The sequence below is a fragment of the Globicephala melas genome, chromosome 2 (genome assembly GCF_963455315.2).
Source record: "Globicephala melas chromosome 2, mGloMel1.2, whole genome shotgun sequence".
NCBI lineage: Eukaryota > Metazoa > Chordata > Mammalia > Artiodactyla > Delphinidae > Globicephala > Globicephala melas.
The window spans coordinates 14169535-14196027 of record NC_083315.2 but is presented as its reverse complement, the minus strand read 5'-3'; the positions used below and the strand labels follow the sequence as shown (position 1 = coordinate 14196027).

General features: G+C 39.1%; 1 protein-coding gene across 8 annotated transcripts in view; it reads right to left on the bottom strand.

The window, feature by feature from the left end:
* NEBL (nebulette) overlaps positions 1-26493 on the bottom strand; it is a 339860-nt gene that overhangs the window by 140051 nt on the left and 173316 nt on the right. For 3 of the 8 annotated variants that reach the window (XM_060293080.1, XM_060293055.1, XM_060293059.1), the window contains exons 1-4: positions 24377-26488; positions 21635-21721; positions 15883-16033; positions 15054-15117 (exon numbers count right to left, since the gene is read on the bottom strand). The exons of 2 other annotated variants lie outside the window; for them this stretch is intronic. In XM_060293080.1, coding sequence (XP_060149063.1) covers positions 15054-15117; positions 15883-15896 — 78 coding nt within the window. In that variant the 5' untranslated portion in view covers positions 15897-16033; positions 21635-21721; positions 24377-26488. Of the gene's footprint in view, positions 1-6595; positions 6722-15053; positions 15118-15882; positions 16034-21634; positions 21722-24376; positions 26489-26493 lie in introns of those variants that run through there. 3 more of the 8 variants (XM_060293048.1, XM_060293040.1, XM_060293063.1) reach the window with 3 other exon arrangements.

Below are 26493 nucleotides of genomic sequence, written 5' to 3'. Positions count from 1 at the left end.
AACTCAAGAGAAAGAATGCACGAAATGACTTCCACGTGGTGCACGGTCCAGGGCACAGCCTGCAGGCAGCCAGAGAGCCGGGGTTCAGATCCCAGTTCTGCAGCCCTGAGACCTTACGCGAGCAGCATCAACCCTCTGAGGTCACTGCTCCTTGTAGTGAGACATGGACTGCTCTTAGACAGGCGTGACCAAGCACACACCTAAAATATAAGCCTTTCTTACAGGCACAGCCCTAAAGCAGTGCCGCCCGACAGAAATACGATGTGAGCCATATTTTAATTTGAACTTTTCTAGTAGCTACTTCAAAAAAATTTTTGGAATCAACTGAAGTTGATTTAACAATATAGTTTACGTATCCAGATTATCATCGTGTCAACATGTAATCGATATAAAATTATCAGCAAGATAATTTACTTATTTTTTTAGCTAAGTCTTCGAAATCAGGGTACAATTTGCACTCACAGCACATCGCAATCCAGACACAAAATTTTATTGGAGATCCCTGGTATAGTTGAAACAGTAGATTCACATATCAACTTTGTCCCAAACACAGAAAAAGTTTTTCCAATAACTGAGTCGGGAATCAGTATTTAAGTTGAAATGAAATAAAATTAAATGTTCAATTCGTTCGTCGCACCAACCACATTTCAAGCCCTCGACGGCCAGCCATGGCCACTGGCTACAATATGGGACAGCTCAGTGCTCAGGTGAAAGCAAAACTCTGAGAACCACCCTAAGGTTCTGGCCACGGCCTGGCTATGCCCTCACTTGTAGACACCCACAAGAGAACTTGGACATACACAGGGTATGTGACTGAGGTGAGACTGGAGTTGTGCAGAACCAATTCATAAGCACTGAGAAAAAGGGGATTTAGAGAAAGGCAGAGCCCAGAGCCCAGATCCACAGAAACTGGAAGCAACCCACTGCGACTACCTAGCCTTCCCACCACCAACCATAAACCCACCTGTAACTAAATGCATACTTTCTGCTTTCCCTTCTCATATAATGGAAGGAATATTCCTGGATCCTAGCAAAGCCAGCCCTACACTTGGGTTTTGAATTCCATGCCTATCCTCCTCCTGCTGTTATCCTTCTCTCCCCTGCATCACCAGTTTCTCCTTCTCCAATGGATCAATTCCATCAATGTTCATTCAACTATGCTGTAGTAGTTCCCATAGGAAAAAAAAGAAACAACAACAACAAAAATGAGAAATACAACAAAAATCTTTCCACCTTAGGTTTACCTCCACCTTCAGCCCTTCCTAGCAACACTTCTTGAACAATTTACCTCTATTCACTATCTCCAGTTCATCACCTCCATTCCCCTGAACCCTTGCCAACATCAGCAACTCCCTTAAGGGTGCCAAATTTAATGAGCATTTCAACATCCTCCTTTTATTTGACCTCCTCAGCAGCATTTGACTTGTCTTTTTTAAAAACTGTGTCGGGCTTCCCTGGTGGCGCAGTGGTTAAGAATCCGCCTGCCAATGCAGGGGACATGGGTTCGTGCCCCAGTCCAGGAGGACCCCACATGCCGCAAAGCAACTAAGCCCATGCGCCACAACTACTGAGCCTGCGCCCTAGAGCCCGCGAGCCACAACTACTGAGCCCACGTGCCACAACTACTGAAGCCCGTGCGCCTAGAGCCCGTGCTCCACAACAAGAGAAGCCACCACAACAAGAAGCCCGCACACTGCAACGAAGAGTAGCCCCCACTCGCCACAACTAGAGAAAGCCCACACGCAGCAACGAAGACCCAACACAGCCAAAAATAGATAAATAAAATAAATAAATTTATAAATAAATAAATAAAAACTGTGTCTTCTCCTGGCTTCTGTTTCGAATTTACCTAATTCTCTGTCATCTCACGAGATCCATCTTGTCTTGTTTGTCTTCTTCTACCAGACTCTAAAGGCTGGAGAGCTTGGGGCTCGGTTTTGGCCCCTCTTCTCAGCTCTACCCTTTTTTCCTAGGTGACCTCAGAAGTTTTCCGGGGTTTGAAATACCACATGTACCATATAAGGTCTGATGACTCTCTCCAATTTATACTTCCTTCCCGGCCTCTCCCCTGAGCTTCATGATACAGCGAGAAAAGCTTAATGGCTGCCCCCACATGGAAGCTCATATCCAACCGAACAGAATTTCTGTCTTCCACTTGTTCCTCCCCTAGTCTTCCTCATTTAAGTTCAATGGCCACAGCATTCAATCATTTGTTAGAACCAAAATTCTGGGAGACGTCTTTGTACTCTCTGCTCCTTCATTCTCAACATCTGTTCTTCAGCATGAGGCTGAAGGAGCCCTACCTCCAAAGTAAAACTTGAAATGGTCCTCTTTTCTTCATTTCCATTGCCACCAGATTAGTCCAAACCACCATTATCTTACCCATCCCCCATAATTATTCCCTGTGTTCATTCTTGGCCACATACAATCCGTTTTTTCCACCTATCAGCCAAGGTTATCTTCTTGAAAACGTAAATCAAATTGGGTCACACCCCTACTTTAAAACTTTCAACGGCTTCCATTACAGCTACAGTAAAGTCCCCGCTCTGTATCGTGGCCCTGCCTAGTCTCTCTTCTTACATCCTATACCACCTCCCCCTTTGCTCTCTCCAGCCTTCTCTTCATGCCTACAACATACCAAACTCCTTCCTACTGCAAAATTTCTACACTAGCTACTCCTTTGCCTTCAGCCTAAATAGATAGCCTCTCCTTAGAGGTGGACCAAGCAAATACTCACAAGGAAACAAAATCCTCCTTGCAATGGTTCTGAGCCTCCATCAGCGCAGAGAAGCATATGTGACCCAGGCTCCAAATGCTATACCATAGGGCTTGCCTAGAATGATTCAACTGGAAAACGTTCAAAGAGGCAATACTACATGTCCATTAGAGATCTGGAACATTTTAACCCGCCATCTCTGCTACGTGAATAGTGATAGCTTTGCCTTCCACATATGAGACACAGAAACAAAAATCTGCACCTTCACCCCAGTTAATCATGGAAAATAAGTACTATTTAGGCTTTGAGAAAGGACAGTATAACTCTGAGCAAGTAATTCCTTTCAAATTCACACCTAACTCGTTCATAATTCTCTCAACCCTTTCTTTCCCATAAGAAAAAAATTAATTCCCTGGCATTTCAGCTTAAAATCAGCTAAGCAAAATTTCACTGGGAAGATGTTGCTTAAGCATGACAAAGACACACCATAATTCTCAATCTCTTCCAAACAACTGGTAGATTTTAAATTCCTGGCCAATGGGATGCAAAAAAAGAAATCTTTCACACATCTTTAAACTACAGAACTGATGTTTCAGAATCAACTCTGTTTATTCTTGTCCTTCCATGAACTGTTAACATCGGGAGCTGGACATTTACCAACAAATAAGTTTATAAATCAAGAAAAAAAACTTTTTCAGTTGAACCTAATAACTAGACAATGCAGAATCAGAACTATAAAGAGATCAAAGAGAGATTTTCCTCCAGACTAACAAAGGTACAGGGTGGGGGTCAGTCAATCACCAAGCAGTGAGGACTGTCAACCCCTGTGCTTCACAGCAGTGTCCCGGAAATGTCCAGGCCTCCTCTCAGAGGCTCCTTAGATTTCTCAGGGAGGCTGGACCCCAGATACCAGGTTTTCCAGCCTGAGAAAGATCACAGAAGTCAGAATCTCCTGAGACGACACGGACAAGCATATCAACAGTGACCATGAAGGGCTGGAAATTGGAAGCCTTCCCCTCTACCCAATCCCCCACCATTCTGTCATCCTTTACATTCTCACGTGCACCCTTAAAAAAGCCAAAAGAAGCCCTGTTCTAACTGAGCCTAGTATTTCTAGGGGTCAGCCTCAAGCTAAAATAAAGAAATAAATAACAATGAAATAGAATATTTCTTACAAAAATTATTTCACTCCTAATAGCATGTTTTTTATACTGGCAATATATTAGAATAAATGCTCTTTGTGAAAACTGCTACATATTCTAAAATACATACTCTGTTTTCTAAAATGTCACATTGCTAATTAAAGACTTGTAACTCACCTCTATTAAATACTGTTAAATAAAACCATTTTATTTGTCAATATTAGCGCTTGTGCTATTTCTGTGCATGCCTTTTCTAGTCAAGGAAATTTTGTTAAAAGGACAAAAGTTGAAAACTGTAACCTCAGCAATCACTAACTTTGGGGACTTATCCCCTGGTACAAATGTTCATGCATATGCATATTTTTATCACATACTCAGACAGATGCCCTTGCATTGATTTGAATACTTGCATAAATATTAATGTGTACAAATGCTTGCATGCAGAAAACCCATTTAAGAAATATCCAATTGCATAGATTAGGAACATTAGATACTAACTGTATTAACACTTCATAAAATACATGCACAAGTTTGCATGACAGAAAAAAAAGGCACAATCCATTGGAAGAGGCCAGATTCTCTTAACATGTTTGCCATTTTGCAGGTGTCAACTGGGAATTTACACCAACTATTTGAAGCCTTTAGGTTACTTAAATAATTCACTATTTACATGCATCTCTCCTGGTTTGAAAACTAAACTTCCCTTTTACAGAAAATTTATAAACTGTTCGCCATGACCCCAAAAGGACGTGTCAATTTTTTAAGTCACTAAATGGCCTCGGAAACTTTTTCAAAAAGAATATGACTCAAAAGTAATTTTCACAAAACATCACTCTCAAAACTTAGCTGTATACCATTACATTATACATCTGATTCATTCTTAGAGGTGGCAGGTAAATGTAAACTTTAAGAAGTACACACACACACACACACACACACACACACACACACACACACACACAAATACACCAAAGCCCCCGGTTTAGTCAATTTGGACACAGCACAACCGGCAGTTGGCTGCTCCTGTCCTCCGCCCAGCTTCCGTTTTCCAATGCAGACAGGGCTAAACTTCTTATCTGAGGGAGATGGGTGATGAGGAAGTAACTTCCGTGTGACCATTTGGGACTTCTCAGTTCAATATATGGCCAGCGGGGTACGCTTTAAGTTTCACTTTATGTTTGTACTTTTGGACAGCACAGATTAACTTTAAAATATTGCTTCATTAACTCTGACCAAAAATCAAGTCTGCATTTTACACTTGGACTTCTTGTATCCTCTTTATCATATTATTGCAAGATCTCACTGCCCACTTTAGATTGGACATTAGTCTCACCTGTGACTGAGCCAGACCTAAGAGACAGGTCCACAGTCAAAACAAAGGACAGAGAAAGAGTTCTCAACCCAAAGTATTCCTTCTTCTCCCTGAAACCCAGATTCAGCTCTTATGAGAACATGGTGAGCATCTTAGAGGCTAAAGGGACACACAAAGCATTTGGCACTTTTTCTGCCTCTCCTAGAAGGACAGACTTTTGATAAAAGGTTGTATGGCAGGAACTGACCATGGCCGCTAATACCCATTTTTTGCATTCCTCCTTGGCATACCACTACTCAGTATTTCCAGCCCCCAGCAGTCAAATGAGTTCACAGGACTGAATTCTGGCCTGTGAAACATAGATGGATGTGATGTACACAACTTCCAGACCAAGCCCCTAACACCTCTTATGACTCACCATGGTTCCTCTCTATGGCTGACTGCATGCCAGATGTAGCTCACCTAGTGGAGAATTCCAAGGTCCAGGCAATAGCAGAGACACTAGATAGAAGGGGCCTGGATCACTGAATGACTCCATGGAGCAGAGCCCTTAAGCACCCCACCCCCACTACCACTGCATTGGTCTTGTATGCGAGAGAGGGATCAACTTTATTGTGCTCAGATCTGAGGATTGTTTATTTCAACAGCTAATCTATTCTGATTCATATAAGGTGTAACCACAGCACATACAACATCACTAATGTTTCCTTAGTAGACAAATCTTTAAGACATTGCAACACATCTCTTCTAGGAGCCAAATGGGAGGAGAGGAGATCAAGGAGTGTGGCAGGACAGGTCAGGGCCTTGTGAAAGTCTGAGTGGAAATGAATCCGGAAAAAAACTTACATGCTGTGCATCAGTGAAGTAAAGGGCTACACAATTTCACTTATTCATTAAAACATTTATTGCATGTTAACACATGCCAGGCACAATGTCTGGTGCTGAGGTTAAAAATACGACTGGCCACATGCCCTGAGCTCAAGGAACCACAGTCTAGCTGACTGGGGAGAAAGAAAATAAAATCAGTTCTTCGCCAAAGTGTGGCAAATGCTATAAAAGTCGCCCTGAGGAAGCAGCTACAATCCCCTCTCAGATGCGGATTTTGTGTAATACACAGCTTGGGTATCCGTAACAAAGGTCACAGAACAAATTCATTTCTGGACGAAAAATCACAGAAATTTTTGAATCTGCCAAGACTGTGCTAAATATGACAGACATCAACTGTGAGCATACCAGCGATTCTAATATTAACTAACGCTGCAGATGATCCCTGGCATCTCTTCATCAAAGTCGCTAAGCACCACACAGCAAGAACACACATAACGGAACTGCAGGTGCCGCCCTCCCCCACCCCCGCCCCCGCCAGGTGAGCAAGTCCACTGCAGCAACCTGCCTTAAAATACCCATATCACCTGGACATCGCACCATGGACACCGACGGACCTCCTCCTGCAGATCAAATACTGAATCTGGAATCTGTGCCTTCTGATGAAGCAGAAGCAGAATTTAAGCGTTAGTTTCAACCCTTTTAAGTTAACATACAGAATTCCAGCAGAAACATGGGTTTTCCTCCATCCTCCATCCACCTCCTCCATCCTATTTAAAAGCTCGCCCTTAAATAACCCTGATGTTTATCATAATGCTTGTGAGGAAGTAAAACACCATTAGGGATTGGTGTAAAAACCTTAGAGTTCTGAGCCGAAACTGGGAAACAATTCATTTGCGAACGTATGTGCTGTGCTGAGCTGCATCAATGAGATTTTTCTTCTCCTTGAACACATGAGAATCATTAAATCAGTATGCATACTGTCACTGAAATGACCACCTTCTACACTTATCAATGAAAATTCTATAACAGACATTAGCTCCCAGGAATATTTTGCAACATTGTCTAATGAAGATGTTTTACACAAAACTATGAGTGACCATAACCAAAATAATCAAAATAATACTTCAAGGATATCCAAGTAAAATAAACTGTCATAAACGGTAATAAATTTGAAGATTGGAAATACTGTTCCTATTTCCACAAAAACAAAATGAAGTGACTCTTTAAACATTTTCATGCCAAGATCTTTTCTCAATTTTCAGTTTATTTCACAATAATAACAAAACTATCTGTCACTGAGCACTATGCCAAGTGCTAATATTTAATTCTCATAATTATCCTACAAGTGAAAGTATTTTTTAAAATTAATTTTATTTTTGGCTGCGTTGGGTCTTCGTTGCTGCATGCGGGCTTTCTCTAGTTGTGGCGAGCGGGGGCTACTCTTCGTTGCGGTGCGCGGGCTTCTCATTGCGGTGGCTTCTCTTGTGGCGGAGCACGGGCTCTAGGCACGCGGGCTTCAGTAGCTGTGGCTCGCGGGCCCTAGAGCGCAGGCTCAGTAGTTGTGGCACAAGGGCTTAGCTGCTCCGCAGCATGTGGGATCTTCCCAGAAAAGGTATCCAACCCGTGTCCCCTGCATTGGCAGGCGGATTCTTAACCACTACGCCACAGGGAAGTCCCAAGTTAAAGTATTTTGTAATTTCCATTTTACAGATGTGGAAACTTAAGATACAGTGAAATAAATGAAGCAGAAACCCTTTATGACTCTATTTTCTAGAGAAATAGAGGTAATAAAAGATGCTGTCATTTGAACCCCAGTCTTTTCTGCCTCTAAAAATCAGCTCTTAAGGCCCAAAGTTCTGCTGAGTACAGAAGCTAGGAAACAGCAGGTAGTGATGATGAAATTGGTACAGGCAGAATCCAACCTCAGGTCGGCTTGTCTCTATGGTTCATGTCTTTCCTGTCCCGAGTCACATCGTTTACTGTGTCCATTCCCCACTTCACTTTACAGTTAGATCTGACCTAAAAGCAAGAATTAAGTGAGAGCTTAAATCTGATTGACAGCTTCTTCTCTAGTCTACAAACATTCCAAAAGCAGAAAGCCAGCTGCCTCTCCCTTGGCATGTTCCCACTGAATCCAAATAAATAATGCAGTGTTTTCTGTGTTTTAATTTTCTTCAGGATTACTGTTCATTATGGTTTAATTTCTGCCTGTTGTAATTATTGCTTATTCTGTCCTTCAAAATGACCTTGTCATCCAACATTGTTCAACAGACTTGAACATTCTCCCACCTTCTGAATAAGGTTAGGTCGCTTCTTTTTCAGGGCCATAAACATCAGCTCATCTCGAATATTCTTTTTAAAAGAACAAAACCATACAGAAGAAGAAAACTGGATCTTTCATAAATAACAGAGGGCTTTTTGCCTGGTATTAATCCCCATTTCAAAATATAACACTTTGGGATCCTCAGGAATAATTACCACCACTTGGCTTTCAATGTGTGATCTGGAGGGATTTCAGAGAGCATCTGGCAAGTACAGAGCAGCCCAGTGATGTACACCGGCATCTCCTCCTCTACACACGCATCTCCCTGACTCTCTCAAGCCAGACTACACTGCTTTCCCCGGGTTTCTATTACATTTTAATAAAATTATAAAAAGCCAAAAAGGAAAGCCAATCATCCCTCCATGTACCCATCTCCACAGACAGAGCCTGATCTCACATTGTTATTTAACAGTGCCTTTCTTGTGCATCACACAAAGGGCTTTTCCATCAGGCTTTCACTGATCCTCTCAGCTTAAGCATAAATATTATCATTCCCGTTTGAGATGTAAGAGAAAGAAGCACAATGATTGAGATATAAGGCTCTGCTGAAATAGGTCATTTTAAAAGTTGAAAGAGCCTTAAGACTTTATTCTATAATCCACATATCGTAGGAAGTTATTTCTTTTTTTTTCTTTTTTTTAAATTATTTTTATTTATATATGTTTGGCTGCACTGGGTCTTCATTGCTGTGCCCGGGCTCTCTCTAGTTGCGGCGAGCAGGGGTTACTCTTTACTGCGGTGCACGGGCTTCTCATTGTAGTGGCCTCTCTTGTTGAAGAGCACAGGCCCTAGGCGCGCGGGCTTCAGTAGTTGCAGCACACGGCCTCAGTAGTTGTGGCTCAGTATTTGTGGTTCGCGGGCCCTAGAGCACAGGCTCAGTAGTTGTGGCACATGGGGTTAGTTGCTCCGCGGCATGTGGGGTCTTCCAGGACCAGGGCTCGAACCCATGTCCCCTGCATTGGCAGGCGGATTCTTAACCACTGCATCACCAGGGAAGTCATGGAAGTTATTTCTTGCTTCTTACCCACATATCTTGCTACAACTCAAAACTAACTTCCTTTGCTTTTAACTAGGATCAAGTCCTCAATTTCTTACACACATAAAAACTGTCATTCAAAACTATTCAACTGCAAGGATTTCATTCCTTTGCATTCTGACTTGAGGAGCCAATGGTAAATCATCTCAGACAGGTATCCTTATAAGCTGCCAGAAAAGATTATTTCCGGACAGTACCCTGAGGACAACAAGGACCCCAGGTCATCTCTTGGACCATCTATATGCACAACATAGTCATCTGTGCTGATTGATGTCTACGATCTCTGGCCTGTTGAATGAGCAAGAGGCAGTTACGTTTTCTGAGTTAAAGTTAGCTGCACTCTGGTTTGTCATCTAACCTTTGAAAACAAACAACAAAAGTTTAGGCTTAACCTTTATTAAAACATAGTTAAGTTTACCCCAGTTGCCAACGGTTTAGAAATGGAGATTTTCCTCTCCACATTCGTATGGAACTAATGTAGCACCTGCATGCAATGCTAAAGGCATACATACCTATATGGGTTTACACGCTCAGACCTACCAACCTGACATTGTGTCTGAGACTGGCCACACCCGGCTTGTATCACGGTTGGTGCACGAACACACCTTTGCCCTATTTCCATACCATACCGACACCTGTGCTCGACATTTGTCATTCAAGTCTAAATCCATGCACCAAAAGTGCTTAAGTGCTTTTATTTTTAATTGGCACAGCTTAAAAATACAGAGATACAAGAAGTCGTGATTTTGTTTTTGTTGTTCTGCAAAAGCAGAGCCCAACAAACACTAGTGTTACAATCACCACAGGACCAACAAGAGCCGGACGTAGGAGCTTCAAGATCCATGGTGAAAACTGCAGTGAAATACCACCCGTACAAGGGCCAAGTTGACGACAGGACTAGATAAACCACTCCCAATATTTAGACAAACGATGACCCTAAAGTCTAGTGCCATTTCCTTACTAAAAAATACCTTTTAGTTACTCCCCCAATCTTCAGGATAAAATTAGTATTTGCAGTTCCTCACATGCAGTTTCATTCTTGACTCCTTGTATACTCAGTTCCCTATGTGGGAAGTTTTCACCACCCACCACTCGCCATCACCTCTTCCTCCTCTGTCTCTGTCCTTATTCATTCTTACAAACTCATTTCATGCCACCTTCTTCCGTAAGCCAACTGTGACCGTCACCACATCCCACCTAGGGCTGGGTTCCTGACTCTATGATACCCAAACCCCGAAACCTCATCTCTCTCCTAATAGGCTGTGCTGTGTGTTCTGGGCTGAGCGAGATCCATGCTTAGATCCTGTGTCCCCAGCTCCCAGCACAAAACCAAGCACAGAGCAGGCACCTTCAGAGGAAGGTAGAACAAGAAAGGTAAGTACATCTCGAAGGAGAATATGCATTAATCCTTAACCTCAAGTATCACATGAGTAAGTCCCACACTTGCACTGTCTGGGGCAATGCAGTGCCTTCCTGCACCCCAGCACATAAAGGAATGTTTGAATGGGAGATTCCACTCATCGGTGATAAAGCTCTGTTTCCGGTGGTAACAAATTTGAAACTTCTAAATTTGGTCCTTATATCACCATGTGGCCTCCAAAATGCCATTTAAGGATAAATGAACTGCTGCATTAACAAGAAGAAGTTCCTGGGAATTCCCTGGCGGTCCAGTGGTTAGGACTCGGCACTTTCACTGTTGTGGCCCCAGTTCAATCCCCGGTAGGGGAACTAAGATCCTGAAAGCCATGAGGCGTGCCAAAAACAAAAAAAAACCCAGAAGCTTACATCTTGGACATTTGCACTATGGCACAAGGGCTCCAGATATAACATATAAGCAACAATCCCAAAATTCTGGTGTAGAGGGAAAATTCAGCATTTTAAAGTCTGGAAAAAACCCTGGACTCAAACCTCCATTCTGTTCTTCACTGGTTGTATGCATTTAGGAAATTTATTTATTTTCTCTGGGCTTGTTTCATCCATGACATGAGGATAATGACAGCTATTTCTAGGGATTGTTGAGAAAAACAAATGAAATAACAAATGTGAAAGACTGTGCCCAGCACAGAGTGAGCCCTTCATGAACGTTTGTCCCCAACCTCATCCTCCATTCAGGGAGGAGGCGTCATCTAAGCATAAACAGTGGTGCACAGTGTCACAGTGACTGACATTCTCATGCTTGAGTCCCGAACAGCTGACTGAGGATAAACCTGCCGACCGTTGTGTGCTTTATGGTGCAAGAAGCCAATCAGGTTTTCTCCAAAACCTGTACATTGTTTCCATATATGGAAATTGTGTTTTCAACTCATCTTTTCGTCATTTGGATGTGAAAATCTGTGTTTTCAAGATGCAGTGGCCCTTGTGTTGCTGGTAGCTAGTCAGGGGGATGAGGTATAAACCTAAGAACATCAGGGCCTTCAAATGTTTCCAAAACGCTCTATTCTGTAAGCTGGGTATTCTTTAAACTGTACATAAGTTTCCATAGACAGTTTTGTTTGTGTAATATATTTTACAATTTAAAAGGGGGGTGTAGTCTTAATACTGGGAGACTGAAATCAAGGTCACAGGCATGGAAATCCCGATGGCATTTACTATGGATAACTCATAAATATTTTGTGAAATGATGGATTTTTTTGAGCCTCTGATGATATTTTAGAGGATTTACAGTTTAATAATTAAGAGTCCTTTTTAAAATGCACCTCAAAAGTCTATTTCTGAATGACTGCAAATTTCAACAATGACCATCAATGTAATTCAAAGAGTCATGCATCCAAAGAGAAGGGCAAAACAGGCTAGAGGTCAAGAGACCTTGGTTCTAGCCCCAATTAGATTCCTGACAGTGTGGCAGAGTTGCAAGTTAACCTGCAAAGTATTCAGTAAACACAGACTCAATGTCAGGTGGTACTTTGTCTAACACCCTCATCTGGGGTAACTACAAAATATAGGCTATTTTATGAAGACAAACTGATACTGCCCCGCTCTTCTCGTGCCTTCTCTCAGGACATTCTTTTTTCCTTTTGGTTGTGCCATGCGAGGCATGAGGGATCTTAGCTCCCCCACCAAGGATCGAACCCATGCCCCTGCAGTGGAGGCGCAGAGTCTTAACCACTGGACCGCCAGGGAAGTCCCACTCAGGACATTTTTTACCCCCGGTTTCGGGTGTGCTTATGGTGGCAAATTAAAAAATAATTTAACTAATTATTTAATTTTAAAGATATTATTGTAATAATCGCAGTGATGATCTAAGGAGTAATCTGCAAAAGTAAACACAGTACTCACCAGTTTAAGAGCCTTCCAGTTGTGTCGTGCTTTGGCATTTACAAATCACAGTCACAGACATTTGTACTGAGAAATCACACACACACACACACACACACACACACACACACACACACAGAGGAGGTGTCAGGAGACAAATGGGTAAGAACGTAGGAAGCAGATGGAAGGACTGTCTCATAAACAGACTGAGCACAGGCTTCATAAACATAAGTGACGTGAGGCACCCCCAAAATAGCAAAGAGTTCGATGAACTTATCCAGAAGCATGCAGTCAGAAAATCTAACAAACTACTCATCATTTTCAGGGTATCTGTGTGTTCTGTGCTTTGGAGGTCTATCGTTGACTTTTTAATATATTTCGTTTAAGGGGAAGCACCATAATCTTTGTAGAATTTAGAACCCTCAAAGGTTATTATAATCTAACCCTGGAAGCAGAAATAGTCATGGAATAGAGGTTGGAAGCAATGCAAATAATTTTAGCCGTCTGTCCTGCCTCGTGCTAAATATTTCACAATTTTTTGACCAATAACATGAAGTCTGTGATCAGAAAGCAATGGGCTAGTCAGTTTACTCTAAATAACCCTGTGGTGTGGTTTATTTAATTATATAAATGACACTAAATTATTTTTATAAGTACAAAAAATGGTTTTCCTCCTTAAATAAATAAATAATGACCTACCCTTCACAGTACTTAGTAATTTAACATGCCAAATGCCTTATCGAGCGAAACATAAATGTGAAATAAAGTTACGAAAACATTTACAATAAATGCCCAGGGGTGGACTGGAGCAACTTTGGGAGAAAATGAGGGAAATAAATGTTAACTGCCAGCATACGCATTCATGCTGGAGGATGCAAAAAGGTTCCCAGCAGTTGTTAAATTCATTTAGAGAAACTCACTTTATTTTTCCAACAGAGCTCTCACCAGCTAATCTGTATTACAACCTCCAGGAGTCAATATTCTCAGCAGGATCGAGATTCGGGCCACACTGATTCAGCTATTTAATCTTGCAAGAGAACGATATTTGGCAGGAAAAGACCCCACATCACTGAGGGGACGTCCCAGAGGTTCGCTGTCAGCACAGACTGGGCCAAGAACACCGAAAGTGGAAACCAAATAGCACCAACTCATGTTTAGCAATTCATTTCAGTACCTCTCTACTCAAACACGTACGTACGCTCTACATATGTGTGCTAACGGACACATCACACGTTCATATACGGCTCTTTCAGATCCATATATTTTGGACCCAGTCATGAAAATTTTTTAACTCAGAACTATCGCTACAAAGGTTGGGAGTAGGGAGGAGATGAAGAAAAATGGCCATAGTTTTACTTTCAAAACCCTTCAACTTCTTAAGCACTGAAAACCAAAATAGAGAGGACATGTATCTGAACTTTTAAATGCATGCAAATATTTATATGTTGATCTTTTTAGCCATCCTGAAATTAATAAGCCAATCGATACTCTTCTATAGATGAGTATTTTTGACATTTTATATATAATACCATGGTTTGATAAATTTTTAATGATAGCTTCCGGAAGCCCATACTGACAGGCAAACAGGGAACAGGGAAAACAAACACAGGACACAGGAAAACTGAAAAACAAAACTGATAGCTCCTGCTATACAAATGAACTGTAGGAATCACTGTTCAAGAAAATGATTCAGTAAAATTCTCCAAAAACTATTTTAAAACAATGCTGGCAAGGGTTCGATTTCTTTACCTCCCAAACCTGGTTAGTTATCCTTCTGATATTAACACAGTGTTTCCCTCTGTCAAGCACTTATCGCTGTGCTGCAATTATCTGCTCACCTTTTATAGGGTAACCTACAAGCTCCATGAGGTCAAGGGTCATATCTATTTTATTTCTCATTAAATCCCCACCTCCTAGCAAAGTGCCTGGCACAGGGCAAACACTCAAAATGTTTGTTAAATCAGCAATTGTTTTCAAAAGTAGTTTCTTTTGAAAAAGAAACAGGGGTGGGGGGGCGGGCACAGATTTACAGGTACACATTTGAAATCTGCACATTTGAAAATATGATACTAATCTTTCAATAATCTTGCCTCAATCTACATTTCAGTGATGGTGTCTCTCTCTGCACTCTCACAAGTAGATGCTGGGTGTTCCTAACCTTACATTCATTCCTTTCTTCCTTTGCTCATTTCAATGCCATGTCCCTCATTTGTGACTTTACGTTGTATTAAGCCTCTCCTTCTCCATGAAAGCCTTTCCCAAACACTTCACGCATTCTAGCTTGGGCATAAATGCATGCAAAAAGTGGTTTCTCATTTTTTTTCTGCAAGCTACAGGGGCTGGTGGAATGTGATGTCCACAGCAAATGTTTAATGTTTAACAAACATGCATATACACGTAAGGGAACAGTGAAGGCAACTTCTACTTCTATCATTACTTACAGTCAAAGCACTCTGTTCTGGAGGATTCAAACATGTACAAGAAATGCTGCTTGCCCTCAAAGACCTATAATAATTATACAACAAAAGTAAATATTTAAATCACTTTGTTTGGGGAAATCAATTCTGTCTATCAAAAATAAGAAGTGTTAGGAAGAACAAAATGATATTTTTAGGTTTCTTTGTTTTATTCTTTCTTCTAAATCTATTACCCTTTTTCACAGTTTGCTAATAAACACAGGCAAATTCTGACACTTTCATAATTCTAAGGAGGCAATGATACAAAAGCTTAACTCAATTAAAAGTTGGCTTTCTTACAGTTAATACAGCCACAAGAGGAAAAATAAATCATAAATGTGAGCAAACAAAAAAATGATTGCTTCTTGTCCTTGGAAAAGTCTGGGGGTACTTTACAAAAGCAATAGGTCCGTCAAACAGAAATTTGGAGCTATCCTTTTACAAGCCTCATTGCACATGATTCTGTACAGAAAAGAAAAAGCCTACAAAGCAGCCTTGACAATGGGGAAAGAAAAGAAAGCTAGAGTAGAAAGTATAAGCAAAAAATAAAGAAAAGCAATTTTCGTGACAATTCTTCTAGGAAAATGAAATGCAAATTAGAGAACATATCTGCATATGCTTGAAAAAGAAAAACATTCTTCTAACTTCCAGTCATGCAATTTTCTTTTAATTGTCTAAACTTGGCTTGGGTTACCAATGGGTTTTAATTAAATCTCTGTATAATATCTCCCTTGAGTCATGACCTCCTAATAAGTTAAAATGACGTTTGACTATGACACCTATTAACTGAAAAAACAACAGGTTTTAAACCTACCTCCAAAAATCCATTGAAATGATAATTGTGGCATAATTATTAATGATAGACACATGTGGGGACTCCACACATATATCTGTAAGATTCCTGTGTTTTCTTCAACATTTAGTATGTGCTCACTGTAGATACGTCCCAAGAGGTATAATAATATCTGGAAGAAAATTCAGATACTTTTTAAGTTTTAAATCTGTATAATGTACTGGAAATTGAGACTTTTTTTTTAAAAAAAAAGCTAGTCTTTATTAGACTTGCCCTGTGGCATGGGAATATTTCTTTTCTATTGTCACACCTCTGCCCTCTTTTTTCTTCATATCCACCCAGGTCAAGCTGCCAGCACAGGACACGTGAAATCTATATTCTGAGCAACTGAGGCCTGGAGAACTTAAAAATATAATTACACCTGTGAGTTACCTTTGTTTCCATAAATGACCCTCAATGAAAACCACAAGTAAAAAGAGGCCTGAAAGGGCCAATTGGCCCTAATCCTTAATTAAGGATTGGAAAGAGGAACCAGACATTTTTTTAAAGATTGTTCGGTTTGAAAATAGGAAGAAATTTAAAAACTGAATGTGCAAGTTTTCCTGGAATAGCAACAGGTGATATCATCTACCTCCACTAAAGACAATGGCTTATGATAGTAGCTTACGTGTCTAAGCATATCTAAAACATATGTTACTTATCTCAAAATTATCCTGTGATTTATGTAGATCATTTCTCATAATGCCCTGTTATGGACTGAATTGTGCCCCACCCCCAAATTCATATCTAAAAGCCCTAATCCCCAATGTGACTGTATTTGAGATGGGGACCTTTAAGAAAGTAATTAAGGTTAAATGAGGTCACACGGGTGGCGTCCTGATCCAATTCAACTTATGTCCTTACAAGAAGAGGAAGAGACACCAGAAGTCTCCTTCTCTCATGCACAGGCACTGAGGAAAGGAAAGCAGCCATCAGCAAATGAGGAAGAGAGCTCTCACCAGAACCCAACCCAGATGGACCTTGACCTGGAACTTGCAGCCTCTAGAACGGTGAGTAAATAAATGTCTGCTGTTTAAGCCACACAGCCCATGATATTTTTTGTTATGTCTGCCCAAACAGACTACTGTAAGCCCTATTTTTTTCAGGTACTTACTCATCAAAAAGAATTCCCTGGCTACGACATTTTAAAACAGGGGCAGTCCTTGCATTTCTAATATGATGAAATTCTTCAATGCCACGTTAGAAACCAAATGGTCCTGCTTTACTTAGAGAACACTACTATCATCTTTGGATAAAACTACAGAAGTCACTGAATATTTAAGTAAAAATAGGAGAAAGTGAAAAATAGGTGTTTATCAAGCAGCACAAAAGGAAAAAAAATAACCAAATCAAAGCAATCTTAAAAGCTAAGAATGCTCTTTCAAAGAGAAGTTTAAAGAGAAAGAATGTGCAAAATGAGTCAATATTTTAAATATTATTATATTCATTTATTCAACACACATTTATGGAGCACCTGCTATGTGTCAAGCACTATTCTAGGCATTAGCAATTTTGTGTTGAAAGGATAGATTAGTTCCCTACCCGATGGTGGCACATATCCTAGGAAAGGTTTAATTTGCCTAGACTGAGAAGTAGATGTGAAACAGGAGGGAAGGGGGCAGGGCACAACCTTTAAAAGAATGATAGAGCCATTAGACAGGACAAAAACTGGTTAGAACCAACTAGGTCCAAGATGGTGGAAGATTCAACTTCCAGTGGACCTTGAGCCTCATTATACACTCATTGCAATACATTAGCATACGCTAAATGACACACCCACCAGCACCATGATGGTTCTGAGGCTGACCATAAAAGGCCAAAAAGTAGGCAGTGAACCAATTCCTGGAAATCTCTGCCCATTCCCCCAAACAGTTGGAATCATCCTCCCACCTGTTAGCCTATGAAATGACCCAGCCGATAAAAACTAACCACTCCATATTTCAGGGCCTCTTGGCTTCTGAGATGGCCCACACTGTCTGTGGAGTGTGTTTCTCCCAAGGCCACTCTAGCCTTTTGAGACAGACCACATTCTGTCTATGGAATGTATATCTCTCTAAATAAATCCACTTCTTACCTATCACTTTGCCTCTCACTGAATTCTTTCTGCAATGAGACATAAAGAATCTGAGCTTCATTACGTCCTGAGACCAGGTGTGTGATCTCAATTAAAAGACAGTGGGTTCAAGTCCCAATCTGGGTTTTGGCTGAGTTCAAGTCCTGGCCTGTCAGTGCAAGTCCCAATCTGTCTGAGTTGTGTGGTTTCAGATGGAAAGGCAGGCTCTTTAGTAAAAGAAAAAAAAAAAAAAAAAAAAATGAAGAAATGGAGAAAATGACACCCTCAAAGGAATTCAGTCCTTTACTGAACAAGTATATTTAGGTAACTAATTTGTGCTAGAAAATTATGGAATGGAGGAAAGATTTGGGAGTTTTAAGGAAGAAAATCCATGTGATATCTACACAGATCTTAAAAGAGATGTTTGATTAAAATCAATATAGAAAGGTTAGAACTCCTGTAATAATCTCTATTATAAGATGAAACTCACACAATGCTAGAAGGAGTCACTCCTCAAAGTCTCAGAGTGAGAAGCCACGGGAAGATCTGTTGGCACAAGAAGTCAATTCATTTGTTTATCAAACTTGGCTCCACGCTAGGCCCTGGGGCTAAAGAGAAAAAGACACAGCCCAGTCTTCATAGAGTTCAGTCCAGGAGGAAGATAGTTCATAATGCAACTCTAGAACCACAATGCCAGGGAGGCGAGAGGAAGAGCGAGGTCATGGGAGAAAAGACAACCTCTGAGCTGAGTATGGCTAGGGAGCGGGTACAATCAGCCTTCCAGACAGACGTTTGAAGTGGATCGGGCTCAGGGTCCAAGAGGGACCCCAGGCTGGAGATCTCAGCTGGCACTAAACCAGGGACAGCCTCATTCCTCGCTAAAGGTTTTACACTTTAACCCAAAGGCCATGGGGAGACATTGATAGGTTTTAAGGAAGAGAGTGACAAGATCAGATGTGCACTTTAAGAACCTTGAAAGAAACCACAAGGAGAACAGCTTACGAGGGAGCAGAGGCAGTAGAATGACAGGTGAGAACGGTCAGAAGACCATTCCCACAACCCAAGCAAGGGACAGGGAGGGCTAAATTAAGGACGTGACAAGAAAGGTAAAGGGCAAAGCATCATTCTTGGCGATACAAAACATAAATTGAAGAAGACATGGATAATCTTCATCTTCACAAAGTTAGAGAGGTAAAACACATACCCCATGAAATGTTAATTAAAACCAAAACGTGGAATGCAACGTGTGAAGTCGGCGCTACAGGTAACAGTGCTATTGTCAAAGTACTGTCACGATTCAGAGATTAGAAAGATGCTACTCCCGCGGTCTGAATGTGTGCCTGGGATAAGGGGGTGGGAATGTAATTAACAGAGAGTGTGAAATTGTTCCAAACCAGAGGAAAGACTCATGAAAAGCCCAGAACAGAGTAAATAGCCAGGCCTAAAACAAATGGAAGAAGAGTGTTGAAGGACAGTGAAAGGTAAGGTGAAAAATAATTTAGGAGCAGATTGTAGAGGGTCCTTAGAGTCAGAAATTAAGGAGTTTAGGAGATTAGACTTTATCCTACTCAAAGGGGAGGTCCAAGGGAAGTTTTTTAGTGGGTTATAATTAGCGTCATGATGAAAAAGATATTTTGAGTCCTCTGGTGACAGTGTTTAAGATACAATGGAAGGAGCTTAGAGAGCTTGAAAGGAGATAGGGCCAATTAGGAGACCCCTATAATAACTTAGGCAGGATAAGGGCCTGAACACAGCAGGATTGAAAAGAAAGGAATGGGCGGGGGAAAAGGGATTTCACAAAAGAAGGACCTTCAGAAATTGTTTGCTGAATCCTTAATCTCTGTTTCCAAAAAGAAGTCATATGTGTTAATTCTTTTATTATGGGGGCCCTTCCCAAACCTCCTCTTTAGACAATGCCGTTTTACAATGAAAACTCTTGTACTTGCCACGCACAAGTAATTACTGGTCTGGGATGTATTTGTTTCTTTAAGTGACTGTGGCTAAAAAACTGAGGATAAAAAGAAAAGATCAACCTTTGATGTTCTGCCCTAGGTGGAAAAATAAAGCAAAACCAGGTGTAAGGGAAACCACGGATTTAGATGAGAAAGGATGAAGAGGTAATTTTCCGTACATTTTTCTCATGAATACTTTTATAAGTATTCCTCATAGAAATACTTTCCCTAAGGAGAGGTTGTTCAGAGGATCTAATTAGACTGGGTATGTCAAAGTGTTTTGAAACGAATAAACCATTCATACAAGTGGTAGGTATTATAAGGAAAATACATGTTATTGCCCTATCACTTTCTTTGACATATTCGATCTCCGCTCTAAAGATAATGCTGCAGACCCTATTACTCAGCAGTGCCTCGGAGTCACTGGTTGAGATAAGATGGGGATAAAGCATGGGTCATTAAGGTAACACATAAATTCACTCTGTGAGAATACTAGATTTCAAGGGCTTAAACTGAAACCACTGACCTCATCACTAATCACCTATGTTAACCAGCCCAGTTATGAGTTATAACAAACTGTCTGTTATAACAGAAATAACCATTCTCCTTTCAAACTACTTGGTGTACTAGATTTCACTACTCAAAATCAGAAGATTCCATATCAGTTTTTCATTAGTTATAAAACAGTTACGCTTCTTGTATGAGGAACAAAATTAACAATCTATTTCAATACGGAATGGTGTTTACCTTTCCCACCTTTAAAAGAAAAATTTTATGTTTGCTCAATATAAAAAAAAAAGAAAGAAAAACTCTATGTCAGTTGTTCGGGTTCATATAAGACCTAATTGCCTCATACACTATAATTTTGCTACCAGTTTACAATTAGCATGCATTTTTCATGCATGAGTTGACCCAATTACATAACAAATTTTGCCTTTGGGGATTTCTCCTGACTGCTTGTCTTCTGTCCACCATACAACTCAATTTCACACCATCAGCAGCTTGAACATGGCCACAGTCAGTCTCTGTCAAAATGATTTATTTAAATTACAAACAGAGACCAGATCCCCAGATAATCAACCCTACCCTCATGCTCACCCTTACACTCAACATAACTTTGAATCAAATCTTTTAATAGTCCATAGACACTGCTATTCAGTTATTAGGCCATGTTTACCTCCAATAATCTAATATTTTTGAAGCTAACTCACAAAATCTCAGGGAACTAAATCAGCAGTATCCATGTGAGCTTATTAATGGGCACATAATTTATTTTGCATTCTAAGAAGTCAATGAAAAATTATGTAGCTGTCTCAAAAAAGCTAAAAATAATTACATTTCAATATCAAATTACAGAGAGACTCTTTTCTATAATGTTAAAAAAAAAAAAGAAAGAAAAAAGGCTTCAACCTGAACTTTTCCTGTAAAGCAAGCAAGCATTTCTGGGTATGCTAACTGTGAAAATGGCAGTGAAAAGAGGTATTTGGGAAACAGGATAGATAACTGTACGGATAGATACTTACAGGGTAAGGGACAGAATACAGAGCAGATGAAAACACTATGGTCTATATTGTCTGTGGGCCAGTGATCTAAGGAAAGGGAGTTCTAGAGATTCCCACTGAAGCCAACACACACAGGCACACATGCATGCATACATATACATACGCAGAAGTATTTCCTCTGTGAGTCAAGGCACAAATCTTAACAAATCACATAATGGTATACTTACCATTTCAGTCACTCTGTAAAATACAAGATTTTGTCATCTGGGTTTTTTTTTTTCCCCCTTCCCCTTCACACAATATTCCTCCACCACCTGAAATAAATTAGAAAATAAACATCTAGATTTTATCTACAGCACAAAGATTGTCAAAGTCTCTCGGGGTTGAACTTCATCATTTTATTTCACAATTTATCCTCAGACTGTCTCAGTTAATTGAAAATACAGCTCATATTAGTGTGTAAACAGGCAAACTGAAACACATCAATAATCTTCTTCAGGCTGGACTGAGTCCCTTAGATGTCTGGTGGTGATTCTGCCTTGCTATCCTGCTGCAGATTCCCTGAATGTACTGATTATAAACTTGAAGGTGGTAACCACATGAATTGGAAACAGCCTTTACAATTACCCACACAAGCTAGAGCTAGAAGGACAACGGAGAAAAGGCTTTTTTTAATGTTCAAATGCACAGGAATTCCTCAATTCACATTTGTACGTTGTCCTTTAAGAACATTTTCCTAAAATATCACTAAGTAATGAGGGTGTACTAGGACATTTCTGCCATTTCTGAATTTATGACCTAGAATGTATGACCTAGGGAGGTGGGGTAAGCAATCAGACATCTTCTGGAATTTCATGGAAAATTTTTTTCTTTATTTTGGGAACCAGTTCTTTTTCTTTCCAACCATTCTGTAAATTGTGAAATCCTGCCTCTTTTCTTATTCTTTCTGCAGCTATACTAAGAGAGTAATATAGCAGAAGAATTTTAAATTGCAGCATTTAGTAAATCTCCAGGTTCAATGTATTGGCATTATAGACACCAAAAGAAAGAAGTTAAGGCTAAACCTCCTCTCACCCTTTTCATTACACACAATTTCAAATTTACAGTTGTATTTCATCCCACACCTCAGTAACATAAACAGACTGAGTAGGCATTTCCAAATGATTTCAAATCTTTGACAAATGAATATGAGAGTGTCTGGAAAATTTTCATAACACTGACACAGACACAAGCAATCAAAAATGCCCATTCATCTGTAACATATTACCCAGAACACCTAGGAGTTGTCATTAAATCCACTGTTTTATGTCTTTATATTTTCCTTAGTCCAAAAGGTATTAAAGGCAGCTTAGAAGGATCCAGACAATATTCAAAGATAAACTAAAAACAAGTAAAAAAATGAAGCAAATGGAAAAATAAAGATCGCAAAGACCCTGACTTAGTTAACCCACCTACATCAACCCACATTAAACCTGGAGCTCAAATCTCATATCCCTTGTGATTTTCAGGATAAGCCCACTCCATCCCAGCATCTCCAGCAGGAAGATGCTGGTGTCTCTTCAGTCTGACCTTCTTCCTCCCAAAACAGACACAATCTAGGCCATTGTCAAAAATTATCTGTCTGGATCTGGCCAATAAATTTCAGTGTTTGGGTTTATCTGAAAGCAATGCAGAAAACTAGACTACCCAGAGTACCACTTTTCAGATTAACTCAAGTTTCTTATGGAAAAAAGATCCTTGAGTAATACGGAAAACCTGTGAGGTCACAGGAAAATTCATGAAGTTGTAGCCTTACAAATGAATAATAAACTCAACAGACCTCAGAATATTTAACAGCTTCCTTTCTTCAAGAGTAAATCCCTAACTCCTTGTGCACTGTTGGTAGGATAGTAAATTGGTGCAGCCACTATGAAAAACAGTATAAAGGTTCCTCAAAAAATTAAAAATAGAACTACCATATTATCCAACAATTCCACTTCTGGGAATATATCCAAAGGAAACAAAAATACTATCTCAAAAAGATATCCGTACTCCCATGCTCATTCACAATAGTGAAAACATGGAAACAACCTAAGTATCCATCAATGGATAAGCAGATAAAGAAGTTCTGAGATATATGTATGTATGTGTATACACACACACACACACACACACACACACTGGAATATTATTCAACCATAAAAAACAAGAAAATCCTACCACTTTCAACTATATTGATGGACCTTGAAGGCATTATGCTAAGTGAAATAAGTCAGAGACTTATTGACAAATACTGTATGATCTCACTTATATGTGTAATCTAAAAAACAAAGAAACAAAACACACACCAAACTCATAGGAAAAAAGATCAGTTTTGTGGTTACCAGAGGGGTGGAGAGAGGGAGAACTGGAGGAAGGTGGTCAAAAGGTACAAACTTCCAGTTATAAGATAAATAAGTATTAGGAATGTAATGTACAACATGATGATTATACGTACAACTGCTCTATGATATACAGGAAACTTGTTAAGAGAGTAGATCCTAAGAATTCTCATCACAAAAAGAATTTTTTTTTCTTTTCTTTTTATTGTATCTATTTGAGATGACGATGTTAACTAAACCTACTGTGGTAATCACGTCACAATATATGTAAATCAAACCATCACGCTGCACACCTTAAACTTATACAGTAATGTATGTCAATTATTTCTCAGTAAAACTGTTAAGAATAAATCTCTAACAGTAATATTATGACATCTGTATTTTCTTACTGCTATCCAAATAGTAATACGCCTCATCACAGCTAAAAGAACTACTTATAAGACTGCTATCTATGGCTGCTAACATCAAGAAAGTGGCACAAATTTTTTTTTAAAGATGTTATCTAATTTAAATACTTCTAAAAATCAGCACTGTCTATATTACAGGCTTAATCTAAATAGTATTTTGCATATACTGCTATGCATATGATAAATATAGATTTATACGTACCTGGGTTATAATGGTTTTTGCATAATTAAGAATGGATCTGCAAACAGCCTCTGGTATTGAATAAAATGTATATTCCTGCTAATGATAAAGGTTGGTGAAATGATCAGTTCTTTTCTTATTAAATATGAATAATGACTTAATTTGAATATAAATTAAAAGGCTTACCTTTGAATCAACTGCAATCCTTACGTTAGCTGTCATGTAGATGTCTTAAGTAGAAATGTTTAGTTCTTTTTGAAATAAATTTGTGATAGTTGAAGATTTATGATGTAACTTTGTTTTATGCAGCATTATTTTTATTTTTTAAAAAAGCTTCTCCAAAAGTAATCCAAAAAAAGAAACATTACTGAATGTAACTGCCAGTGGGACATATCTCTAATTTGCATTTTAAAAAACAAAAATAGGGTTTTGATTTAAGGAAAGAAATGGAGGGGAAGAAAGACGATGGACTCAATCTTCAGTATTAATGATTAGTGGGGTTGTTAGGATGGGGTAGAAAAACTAAGGGACAAAAGCCATGAATCCTTAAAATTCAACCCTTTCTCTTCAAACAAAAAAGTCCTTACTGAAATAAAATGTCCATTTAAAGAGCAAACAATGGATAAACCTTAGGGAATATGGCAAAACAAAGTCTCTGCTCTGCCTCCTCTCACTCCCTAAATAAATTTTTAAAATACTGAATAATTCTGTTTTTGAACTTTTGACACATAAAATTCTTTCTCAGATTATAGCCTATGATTCTATCTGCAAATTGTTACTATATATATGTATATTATTATGATGGCCAAATACCAGTGAGTTTAAAACAATCTGTTAATTAAAAATTTCCTAGAAATTAATGCTACGTAACTTAAAACATCTCGACACACAAATTTTGGTGATTGTACAAGTGACACACAAAATAGACTTCTCGTGAAAAATGGTATGCCTCTTGCATATTTGCTCATACTTTTATATCACGTACACAGTTGTTGATTTTCTTTCATATTTCCTCTTGAATACCTAACACTGAGTTAATTTTTTTCTGGAAAAAAATTCATTTTGACGCACTTCATATAATACTTTAGAAGAAACATAATTACCACTTTTAATAAGTACTCGGTTAACAATTTTGGTCCCTAATATGTTTTGAACTTCTGTTAGTCTCAATTTTCTTTTTCAAGAAAACACTATTACTGAACAAGACGCAGCTTTCAAATCCAAAGCAACTTCATAGGTAAATGTTTATTTCAAAAATTAGATGTAATATGCCATTTCAACAAATATCTGATTTAAAATATGAAATCTTAAATATACACAATTAGCAAATATGAGATTTCTCCAGATAGCTAACCTTATATGTATACATTGTATACTATCCCAGTGCAAAAAATTAACTGATGGCTTTAATATTTACCTATACAAGTCCTATTTTGGAAAAATTCAAAAGCTGAGAATCATTCAAAAAGAAATAAGATGCTAAATTACAATAATGTCTTTTAATAGCAATATTATTATTTCTAAATACACAATTAATTTATTTAATTAAATTGATTTACTAAATAATTTACTAGATAAATCAGTTTAATAAATAAATTAAAAGTGTATTCAGAAATATACAGGCATACCTCAGAGATATTGCATGTTCAGTTCCAAAACAGCTCAATAAAGCAAATATCACAATAAAGCAAGTCCCATGAATTTTCTGGCTTCCCAGTGCATATAAAAGTTATGTTTATACTATACTGTCGTCTATTAAGTGTGCGATAGCATTATGTTTAAAAAAATGTACCTACCTTAATTTAAAATACATTATTGCTAAAAAATGCTAACCATAATCTGACAATACGGGGTTGCCACAAACCTTCTGTTTGTAAAAAACACATTATCTGTGAAGTGTAATAAAGCAAAGCATGATAAAAGGTATGCCTGTAGTCACTGCTATTAAAGTGTTAGGTTCTTGATAACTGTGATGAAATCAAAGGGAAGGAGTTTAAAAGGTTAACTTGGCATATTTTCTGAGGATACTGAGTACTGCTTGCATCCCATAGCAATAAGAACACTTCCAAGTTGCCCAATTTCACTTTCTCACCAGAAATACAAGTTAGGGTATTACATCACCGAACAAAAGGTCACCT